The sequence below is a fragment of the Felis catus genome, chromosome B2 (genome assembly GCF_018350175.1).
Source record: "Felis catus isolate Fca126 chromosome B2, F.catus_Fca126_mat1.0, whole genome shotgun sequence".
In the NCBI taxonomy this organism is placed as follows: Eukaryota; Metazoa; Chordata; class Mammalia; order Carnivora; family Felidae; genus Felis; species Felis catus.
The window spans coordinates 67968708-67980808 of record NC_058372.1 but is presented as its reverse complement, the minus strand read 5'-3'; the positions used below and the strand labels follow the sequence as shown (position 1 = coordinate 67980808).

Genomic DNA, 12101 nt, shown 5'->3' with positions numbered 1-12101 from the left:
GAAGCCATTATTAGTAATGTAGGACTTTGTAAAAATGTCAACTTACATTCTTGTTGGACTATTTCATTCTTGAACTAGTGCTGTACTAGTGTTCTTAAAATTTTTTAAAAAGGAAGGAAAAAAGAGAGACTGATTGATTCTGGTATCCATGACCTGATTTAAGACTTCAAAAATTCTTTCAAAGTGGTGCTTTTCATTAATAATTAAATCTTGCTTATTCCAGGAGCCCATTTTCCCATTTATGGATTATATATGCTTTGTAGACATTCATTTTCCCCTATGGTCCTTACAAGTCTTTTCACCTATCCTTAATAAAAAACAAAAACAAAAACAAGTGAAAATGTAAATAAAACATAAACCAGTAAATGTTTTCTTTTAGCAAGTCTCACTGAAGTTAGGGGTGGAGATGGTATAGAGTTATATAGACCTTTTAATTTCTGCATTTCATTTTTCCATACTAAGACTACCCTCCTTCATCACTATTAGTATACAAACAACCTCTTTTAAATATGACTTATATTAACATTTGTAGTAGCAGTAAGAAAATAGATTAAAATCCTAATGTTCGCCCAAAGAGTAGTTCTAATAGTAGTAATCTGATCAGATATTTTAACAATCTTCATTTATTCCCTTTGGATTAAAAAGGTGTGATGTACTTGTTCCCACATCTTACTAAACAACTGCAAATTATTCAAAATGCAGGTATGATTTACTTTTAAAAGACAAATTATACCACTCTCCCCAAGAGGACTGTGTGTATGAATTACCAGCTTATGGCATTTCCTTTAATTTCAAATTAAGAGTTGAGAAAATAGGAAAAATTAGGAGAAACTGTAAAAGCCAGTAAAAACCAGGGTGCTCACCTCATCTGAAGCATGACAACTGTGCCAACACTATACCAGTTAAAACCAAAAGTTTCGTGGTAACCGTTTTGGTGAAAGCTTTCTTCATGCCTTTGGAGATGTGGTTCCTACTGCATGGAGTCTTTTCTAATGAGTACACTCAAAAGCTTCTTTGGGGGCACCTGGGGGGGCTCAGTTGGTTGAGTGCCTGACTCTTGATTTTGGCTCAGGTCATGATCCCAGGGTGTGTGAGATTAAGCCCTGCATCCGCTGGCTCTGTGCTGACAGCACAAAGCCTGATTGGGATTCTCTCTCTCTCTCTGCCCCTCCTCCGCATGCTCTCTCTCTCTTTCAAAATAAATAAATAAACATTAAAAAAAAAAAGCTTCTTTAATACTTCCTTTGTGAATTCTTCACTGCCTCCTTCTCTATAAATAGCACTATGCAAACTGTGTCTACTACACTGCACTTACCATGTAATCATTTGTTTACTTGTCTTTCTGTCCTCTACCCTAATCAAACTTGAGTTGGAAGGCAGGGACTTTGTTATATTCACCTCTGACTATTCTGTACCTCATCTATGTCTAGTATGTAACATAAAATCACTCAATGATTTTGAAGGAAGAAAATTGGAAAAACTCCCAGTGACCTGTTTTTGAATGGCAAAATCTTTTTAACAACAATCACACTTTAGTAAGTATAAGAAATGTTTATTCTGTAAATAAGAGACAAACATAAATACAATCTGCCATGCTGACATGACTTTTCAGTTTTCCTTACTGCCCCTAGTTGTAAGAACAAGTTATTTTCATTCTGGATTGTTTCTCTAAATATAAACTAATTCAGGTTTGTTTGTTTTTAAAGAAACAATATTTTACTAGTAAATGCCATTTCCTATTAACAGAATCTAGCCTTTTATGCAGATGAACAATAATACATATGCAAGGTATAATAGGTGCCAAGACCTAGAATAAAACAAAACACAAACCAATTTCCAGACTGAAATCAGTTTTTTAACATTAACAATGATGAAAGGAGGTATGGAGAAACTAGGTCACACTGCAAATAACTCCAAACTAAAAAATAAGTTCAAAAGCAACAATAATTTTGGTTGCAGAATATATCACTTAATTATAAATTGTAGATGAGTATTTCAACATGGACCACATTTCAGAAAAAAGACAAATCTTTGTCAGCAATGGATTCTATCAATGTGATCAGTGTGTGAAAATAGTGTGTCTCTCCTTTTTGCCTCTCTACTAATTACTCTCCTTTTATTATTTATTCTCATGTTTGTGCCACATGTTGGCTAGAGAGCTTGATTTGTGTACTTTACAGTAAGATAAGACAAGTTTTTGGTATGTGCAGTAATTTCTCTTTTGGTCTTTTTAGTTGTATTTCTCAAATATGTGAAAACTATGATAAAATAATACATTTAAGCAAAAGATTTTATTATCTGAAAGTATGAGAAAGATTTAAGGTTTTTAGGCTGAAAATCTATTATGCTATAGCCAATCTATCTACGTACATAGCAAACATAGCAATGGTTTCTAAGAGTCAGGACACATTTTATGAATGAGCAATAATCTCGACTGACATTTTTAAAAAATGAAGAACATATATACCAAATCTTCAAATTTTACTATTCATAAAAACATTTTACACAACTATTCACAAGGCAAAAATTTAGATTATTTATTTTATTGTTGAAGCCTAAGAATTTCTTAGTCAGTTGAAATGGACCCAGAACTGAAATTGAACTGAAATTTCATAACCATTCAAAAAACGGTTATGAAAAACCTCCAAAGCATTTAAAACACCAAGCTTTCCCCACTGTTACTTTCATTATTTCAAGGTTTAAGTATTACTTTCATGATCAATGAGAACATCCAAATCTACTAAAACTATTAAAACACAAAATTTTCCCAATTAAAGCTAATAATGTGATTTGTTTTGAAACTATGAAATCCAATAAATCTTAAAATGAGCTAATAACTAGTTTTACTTATCAGAGCAAACCTAACACCTGAAGATTTCTTGTCAAATGTTGTACACTCAATGTTGTAAAATCAGATTAATTTAACTGGAATATAATGTAATAGAAAGGTTTTTATTTAAGTCTCTATTCACAGAATGTGATTTGTTCAAAAGCAGATATAAAATAAAATTCTTAGGACATGAATTATTTCAGAGACATGAATACCTTGTTACAGACAACAGAAACACAGTAAAATTCCCCAAAGTAAAAAAGTTGGTTAAAGGAAGAACAAAAAAAAACAGTGAAGAAGTATTAAAGAGGATGGTATGTATATACTAAACAAAGGCAATTAGAATCCTTACCTTTGGGCTGCTGTTTTTACTAATGACGTCTGTACATTAGCATGTTGAAAACGTCTACCATGAACTACAGTTCCAGAACATATTGATGCATTTTGTACATTTTCACTGCAGATGCAAGAAACAAAGAATAATTTGAACAGAGGAAAAATTACATACACACATGCAAAATAAATCCTTTCAAATCTGAACACACATACACAAAAAGCTCCACACTAAAATATGTATTTTTACAGATCAATCCAATGACCATGTTAAATTGTCCACCAAGAGTTTTCCACTTTCTGAATTTGTCTCTGAAATGTTTCTAATACAATTCATGAAAGAAGATAAAACAGTAGAAGAACACTAGAATAGAAATCAGGAATCCAAATGAATGTTCTGTACTGTAAGATATCCTATAAATTAACTCAGATATATTTTTTCTTATTCTGTTAGGAACTATACATAAAAAAAGCTTTTAAACTGTATTACAAAGATTTCTTATATGTCAAAATAAAAATCAAATGTACTAACTGTAAAAAAAAGAAAAAGAAAAAAAAAAGTCAGGAGTCCCAAATTCTACTTCTGATTCTGCCATTGACTTCAAAGTTACTTAGCCTTCATGTACCACAGTTTTCTATCTATAAGTTGACAAAACTGAAATTGAAACAGTGCTTTTCAATCCTATTTCTGGGAGGTATAACAGCATAATCAATCATATCAGTAAAAGTGGTTCACTAGGACAACCCCTAAGGATTATAACTAGAAAAGGAAGAGGAAAAAGAAATCTTAAAAAAAAGGAAAAGAAAAAAATCCCTTTTGAGATAATCCTGATTAAGTGTCCCCTAAAGGAGACATGACCCTTCTACCCTCCAGTGCCTTCTACTTCTAGTATTATGACCAAGATTTTACTAACTATATGAGAGGAAGCTCATCTAATGAAATCTCACTCTACTGGAAATTTTCTTGCAATATTTTTATTCAGAACCAAAAAAATCATTGCAGTCAACCATAATCCCAAATTCAAAGCAAAGAATTCACGCCCTGGTACAACTTTACCTCTTGGCACTGCTAAAAAGGTGAAAGTATAGGCTGGGTCAACTGGCCACAAAGGCAGCTAATTTTTGGTGTCAAACCCTTTATCTTTTCTGAAATGACTATACCTCAATTTCTTATTGTTGCTCAACATGTTAAGTCCAATTGGGTTGCCTTTCAAAGGTTTTAAACTGTCAGCCTTGTTTCGTCTCGCACATGTCTTCCAGGGGTCACCAGAACTGGTAGAAACAATTTCAGATTGACGATTTAACTGTAAAAAGATCCATAAATGTTAAAGAGTCAATAAACACAATATGGTTGTTTGAAAACTCACTTATTAAAAAAGCTGTAAAAAATTAGTACCAGCTGTTGGAGACGGGAGAGAAGGATGACAGTGTCATGAATTTAAGAATAATTCAACTGTAATACTTTTTTTTCCTAAAGAGAACACAAATTTGTAGGACCAGGTGTGTTCATATTATTTTCTCTTCATTTAAGTGTCTCCAAAGGTCTTTAAGATAATTAGAAGAGAAAAACAGAAGACATGAAGGGTAGACTATCTTCAAACAGAGCTTTACTGAGAGTAAAGAAAAATATTTCCCCTGCTACTGCTATTTGTAGGACAAGTACAGCCAAATGTGTTAATAAGTCATCATTTCAAGTTACACAAGGACTTTGGCCTTAGCATCAAAGTTTCTATACAAACACAGAAACTGAAATGTCTTGATACTTTCATTGTTGCCAGTGATAATATATAGCATATCAACAATCACTTTCGGGAGATTACAGTGTGACAACAGGATGGCCCATTCCTTGGAAAATTCTTTTAAACAAAGAAACCTACTCTTACTACATTCATCACATCAGACATTTAAAAGCTACTTTCAGACTCATTAAGACAAAGGTCCTCAGTTCTTAGTGATAATTTACCCAAAAACAACACTTTCAAAATCCTTATTTATTTTTATTTTCTTTATTTTAATGTTTATTTTTGAGACAGAGAGAGAGAGAGAGAGCACGCGTGCACAAGTGGGAGAGCGGCAGAGAGAGAAGCAGACACTGAATCCGAAGCATGCTCCAGGCCCCGAGCTGTCAGCAAAGAGCCCAACGCGCGGCTCGAACCCACAGACCATAATAAGATCATGACCTGAGCCAAAAGTCAGGAAGCCCAACCACTGAGCCACCCAGGCACCCCTCTTATTTACTTTATTTTTGAATCAGTGGCCTAATATTTTATTTTCCACTCATATACAAGAAAATACAATTGTAAGAAGAGAGGAACTTGGCTTTTATTCCACAATTGATCTCCATAGAAACCTAACATTTCCCTAAAAAAATCTCTCTCACAAAAAAGTCCTCCTGAGTACAGAGTTCATTTTGCCAACACTATTCTTATTTTTAGGCAAATCTACATTACAAAATTCCAAAAAGATCTATTTTTGACACACTGCTTATCACTTTCTCCTCCTTGAGACATTTTGTTACTTCCTAATCTTTTACAGCCATGTGCTTCAGACTCTTCCATTTCTGGCAATGGCACATTAAGTAATGCAGATCAATTTCCTTCCATTATCTGAAAACAACTAGAAAAAAACCTGGACAAAATGCAAACTAAAAAAATGTATGTTTGAGACAGCTGAGAACTCTGAAGGCAGTGAAGAATTAAGAACTAAGATCAGGAACAAGAAACACAAGAGACCTGAGCCCAGATTTGTATTTTCCCCTGATGCATCTATTGATTCCAGAAGATGCAACTGAGAGGCTAAGTCGGAACTTCCAACAGAGAGCTAGAGAAACAAAAAGCAGGGATGCACATCTACCATATGTGACTGGCCTCATAAACCTTCAAAATTTGGATCAGAATGATAGGCTATGAATAACAGCCTTCATAAACCTGAAATCCAGCTTCTAATCATCTCAACCTTCAGTTCAATTAAGGAAGTTCCAAATGTTTAATGTAAATCAGAATTACTTGCATAATTAATTACAGAATTAAATTGCTGTGTCCAACCTTTTACAGTTTATTCTTATTCATTAGGTCTAGGGTGGGCCTAGGAATCTGTATTTCTAGCAAGTCCCCAAGTGATGCTGATACCACATTTGAAGAACCAATGGATTAAGGTGATCTGAGACTGAGATTGCTAATGCTCCTAGTAACAAGCCAGAAGTAAATATATTTCTCTTCCAAAAAGATAATTTTCTAGGCCTCCAACTACCTCCATGATTTTTCATATGCAATTAACATTCATAGCAGACTCAAAGAAATTAGACACATGATCAAATCAAGAGAAACAATTAAAAAACGGGAAAAAAACCCACAGAGGATAAAGATAATGGGATTATCACCCTCTCATTTCTGTTAGAAGAAGAATACAATCTCTTTTGCATTTGGTGAAAAGCATTATTGTGGAACGATAACAATTTAGGAATCAAACAGACTTGTCTCTTTCTAGCTGGGTAACCTTCCTTATAGTCATAGGGTTATTTCATGCATTAACAAAAATATACACAAACTGCCTATCCCTGCAATGGGCAGATGGGTAGGAATTCAGTTATCAACAGTTCCCACTCAATTAGAAATACAAGTATCCTCTCTTAGCCTAACAACTGGTCATTAAGATGCATTCATCTGAGGAAAATTAGGCCTATCTAGTCATTGTGACCTAGCCCTTTCCCCATGTTATTCTGAAAAAATGCCTTAAGTCAATGAATGGTTCTCAAAGTGTGGCTGCTGGACCAGCAGAACCAGCATCATTTGCAAACACTTAAAATGCAAATTATTAGGCCCCACTCCAGATCTCCTAAATCAGAAACTCTGGAAGTGGGGTCTAGCAATATTTTTATCAAACCTTCCAGGTGATTCTGACGAACACTAACACTGGAGGGTCAATGCTCTGGGTGATTTTGATATATATAGCCTGTTAAGAATCTCAGAAGCAAAAAGTTTCCATTAACGAATGATCATATAAAGGCACCCGGATGGCTCAGTCAGTTAAGAATCTGACTCTTGGTTTCGGCTCATGTCATGATCTCACGGTTTCTTGAATTCAAGCTCCATGTCGGGCTCCGTGCTAACAGTGCAGAGCCTCCTTGGGATTCTGTTCTCCCCCTCTGCCCCTCCCCCACCTGCGCTATCTCCCTCTCAAAATAAATTAAAAAAAAAAATTTTTTTTTAATGTGTATTTTTTGAGATAGAGACAGAAGTGCAAGTAGGGGAGGGGTAGAGAGAGAGAGAGAAACACAGAATCTGAAACAGGCTCCAGGCTCTGAGCTGTCAGCACAGAGCCCGATGATGGGGCTCGAACTCACAAACCATGAGATCATGACCTATGTAAGCAGACGCTTAACTGGCTGAGCCACTCAGGCGCCCCTCAAAATAAGTAAATTCTAAAAAAACTTAAAAAAAAAAAAAGGGCTGATCAATTTCATTCTATCTAGGCAATTACAAAAGCTAATATTTAGTGAATACTTACTATGAATAGGCATTATGTTAGTTACTTTATATTCAATCTCCATATTTTATACATTTCAGTAGTTCTTCAGATTGGGATTCAGCAACCTCACCTAAAACAGGTCAATTACTTGCTGCTGTTGAGTGATAGGATTAATTTCCCACTTCAATTCTCTCCTTAACAAAATCTCTCCACCACATGTCATTTAAACTCTATTGACATTCTATCCTTGTGCTATGAAGATCAGTGAGCTGAAAAAGCAAAGTAACCTGTCCAAACTAGTTAAATGGCTTTAAACATTTAAAGACCAGTCTGATTCCAAAGTCTATGTGCTCCCATACTATACTGCATGAGAAATTTTTATAATGCTGTTTATAATGCTGTAGAAATATAAATAATGATGCTTAACAAGAAAAAAGCAGAAACAAACTGTGTTATTCCAGAAAGGACTCACCATTGGAATACCAACTATTCTACAGATACCAAAAAGGAACTGCACTAAATATTCCTTTATATAAATGTAGAAAGTTCATCTTTCCTTTTAAGAATTGTTTAAGCCAAGGGGCACCTGGGTGGCTCAGTCAGTTAAGCGTCCAACTTCAGCTCAGACCTCGCGGTTCATGGGTTCAAGCCCCACATCGGGCTCTGTGCTGACAGCTCAGAGCCTGGAGCCTACTTTGGATTCTGTGTCTCCCTCTCACTCTGCCCCTCTCCCACTTGTGCTCTGTCTTTCTCTGCCTCTCAAAAAAAAAAGCATAATAAAAAAAATAAATAAATAAAATAAAATTCAAGATGATATATTCAATCTGGATGTTCCTGAAAAATTTTAATTTTTCTTCCCCTCTGCCCCTCTGTTTAATAGCCTAACACAGTTTTCTAGCTAATGCAAGCATAAGATCAGGAGAACTGTAGACAGAAGGATTAGCACAAAACAATCGTGATTACAAAGCCAACTTTAAATACAGGCATTAGCCACTGGTGGAAGACTCAGTGGAGCCATGCACTATATATAGGTTACATAGCCTCACAATTCTCACAACCATCCTATAAAATGGACAATTATTAGCAGGTCTAGAATCTGATAAGTCTGATGAACTACTCTAATACTTTACTCATCCAAAAAAAGCTGTTTCTCTCAACTGAGTATCAATCCACATGGAAAACCTTTACACAGTGCAAACAATAGGACAGGGATCAGCAAACCTTTTTTGTAATTTTTTTTTTTAATGTTTATTTATTTTTGAGAGAGAGACAGAGAGTGAGCAGGAGAGGGACAGAGAGAGAGGGAGACACAGAATCCGAAGTAGGCTCCAGGCTCTGAGCTGTCAGCACAGAGCCCAATGCAGGGCTCAAACCCACGAACCATGAGATCATGACCTGAGCCGAAGTCCAATGCTTAACTAACTGAGCTACCCAGGCGCTCCAGCAAATCTTTTTTGTAAAGGGTCACATAGCAAGTATTTCAGACTTTGTGGGTCAACAGTCTCTGTTGAAACTACTCAACTCTGTCCAAAAAATTCAAATCTGTGTTATAGCATGAAAGCAGTAATAGATAATACATAAACAAATAAGCACAGCTGTTTTCCAACAAAATTTTATCTATAAACACAAATTTAAATTTCATATATTTGCATGTAATAAAACAGTATTCTTTTGACTTTGGGGGAAATCATTTAAAAATGGTTCTTAGGCCATAGATTGTAGGCCAAATTGGCCTGTAAGCCTTAGTTTGCCAATTCTGTATTATATATTCATCAAGCAACAAATGAGCATAGTCAGTTACTAGAATTTAAGCTCCCCAGGAAAAAGAAACTTGACTACTTTGTTCACTAGCATCTGGAACACTGTGATCAATACATATTTGTTGCATGAATAAATTTTTCATTGGGACTATGAAATGTGCAAAAATTATCAACATATGGTTATCATCCACCCGAACTTATCACACATCAAATAAATCAATTTAAGGAAAAAATAAGTATTCAAGAAATATAGCACGTAAGAATTTCAGATAAGAAGATAACCTAAAAGAATCTATTAAATGATTACACATTTATAACGTACATTACAGGGGTTTTTGGGTGGCTCAGTTGGTTAAGCATCTAACTACTGATTTTCGTTTATGCCATGATCTCATGGTTTGTGAGACTGAGCACCGCATCACTGCGGAGCCTACTTAGGATTCTTTCTCCTCTCTCTTTGCCCCTTCTCCCACTCCTACTCCCTCTCTCTCAAAATAAATAAATGTTTTAAAAAAGTTCATTAAAGGGGTGCCTGGGTGGCTCAATCAGTTGAGCGTCACACTTCCGCTCAGGTCATGATCTCGCGGTATGTGAGTTCGAGCCCTGTGTTGATAGCACAGAGCCAGGTGCCTGCTTTAGATTCTGTGTCTCCTTCTCTCTCTGTGCCTCTCCTCCGCTCACACTCTGTTTGTCTCTCAAAAATAAATAAACATTAAAAAAATTGTTTAAAGAAAAAAAACACACCACATAAACTGAAAACCAATGTCACAGAAGTTAGTAACTGAAAACACCTTTTATTTTTCCCTGCAAAGTTTACTATATTTCTGTCCACCTAAAGAACCCCTAAACAGTAGCACTCTAAAAAATCCAGATGTCAAAATAAAAGCTAGAGGGACACTTGGGTGGCTCAGTCAGTTAAGCGTTCGACTTCGGCTCAGATCATGATCTGTGGTTCCTGAGTTCAAGCCCTATGTCAGGCTCTGTGCTGATAGCTCAGAGCCTGGAGTCTGATTCGGATTCTGTGTCTCCCTCTCTCTCTGCCCCTCTCCTGCTCACACTCCATCTCTCTCTCTCTCTCTCTCTCTCTCTCTGAAAAATAAACATTAAATAACATTTTTAATAAAAAAAAAAAGCTAGGGAAAACTGCAATGTGAAAAAAACCTCATAGTTTTTCATTGTAACTTCATAAAGAAAAATTTTAGAGTACTAAGAGAAAATCTTCAAATTCTATAAATTCCCTTCATTACAACAAAATAGAGATGTTGTAGGAGAAAAAAAAAAACCACAAAGATGGAGGGAAAGTAAATTTAAAAGCCCCTATAATACTATTCAACTGTAAATACAAGAAATCTATGAAGAGGGTACTATGTCAAAATAGTAAAAATTCAACTTTGACCACTTACTTCCCAAGATTACAAGAAAATAGGAACTTTCATATATTATTAGCGGGAATGGCAAATGCTAACTCCTATGAATGAGGCATTTGGTAATAACTAGCAAAATTACATATATATTTACCCTCTGAAACAGCAACTGCAATTCTAGGAATCTATCCCAAAAGTATACTGTAAAGATATGAAAAGATATAAGCATAAGGCTTTACTTATTTATTTTAAAGCATAAGGCTTTATTAAAGCACTACTTATAGTAACAAAAGACTAGGAAACACCTCTGCTCATCACTAGGCAATCAACTAAATATCTACTGTTTATCCACTCACGGGAATACTATGTAACAATAAAAGAGATGATACAGAGGTTTTTTTAAAAAAATGTTTTATTAATTTTTGCTAGAGGGTGTGAGCCGGGGAGGGGCAGAGAGAGAGGGAGAGAAGATTAGAAGTGGGCTCTGCACTGACAGCAGTGAACCCGAGGCAGGGCTTGAACAGACGAACCCGTGAGATCATGACCTGAATCAGATGCCCAACTGACTGAGCCACCTAGGTGCCCCAAGAGATGATAAAGATCTCTAAATACTTTGCAGACTATGCTGTTAAGCAAAACAATCGAAGTATCAAATAGTGTGGGCAGTTTCTCCAAAAAAGGATGTATATTCTATTAAAAAAGTGAAGAGGGGCACCAGGGTGGCTCAGTCGGTTGAGCGTCCGACTTCAGCTCAGGCCATGATCCCATGGTTTGTGGGTTCGAGCCCTGCATTGGGCTCTGTGCTGACAGCTCAGAACCTGGAGCCTGCTTCGGATTCTGTGTCTCCCTTTCTCTTTGCCCCTCCCCTACTCACGCTCTGTCTCTCTGTCTCTCTCTCTTTCTCTCTCTCAAAAAATGAATAAATGTTAAAAAAAAAAAAAGGAAGGAAGAAAATTAAAATGAAAGGCTAAACCATGTAATTTTAAAATTTTTTTTTTCAACGTTTATTTATTTTTGGGACAGAGAGAGACAGAGCATGAACGGGGGTGGGGCAGAGAGAGAGGGAGACACAGAATTGGAAACAGGCTCCAGGCTCTGAGCCATCAGCCCAGAGCCTGACGCGGGGCTCGAACTCACGGACCGCGAGATCGTGACCTGGCTGAAGTCGGACGCTTAACCGACTGCGCCACCCAGGCGCCCCGTAAACCATGTAATTTTTAAAAAAGGTTACCTATTAGTGAAAGAGAAAAGGATAGAGGAAATCAGAACAAAACCCAGACTTCTCTGAATAAAACTTCTTTTATAGATAGGACTTTCAAATCACAAAAATGTTTTTTGTATAATTAT

The 12101-nt window shown here is 36.0% G+C and overlaps 1 protein-coding gene across 8 annotated transcripts in view; it reads right to left on the bottom strand.

Moving 5' to 3' along the window:
• SENP6 (SUMO specific peptidase 6) overlaps positions 1-12101 on the bottom strand; it is a 117410-nt gene that overhangs the window by 79196 nt on the left and 26113 nt on the right. For all 8 annotated transcript variants that reach the window (XM_006931853.5, XM_045057753.1, XM_045057755.1 and 5 more), the window contains 2 exons: positions 4325-4467; positions 3183-3287 (listed from right to left, as the gene is read on the bottom strand). In XM_006931853.5, the coding sequence (XP_006931915.1) occupies positions 3183-3287; positions 4325-4467 (248 nt within the window). The remainder of the gene's footprint in view (positions 1-3182; positions 3288-4324; positions 4468-12101) is intronic.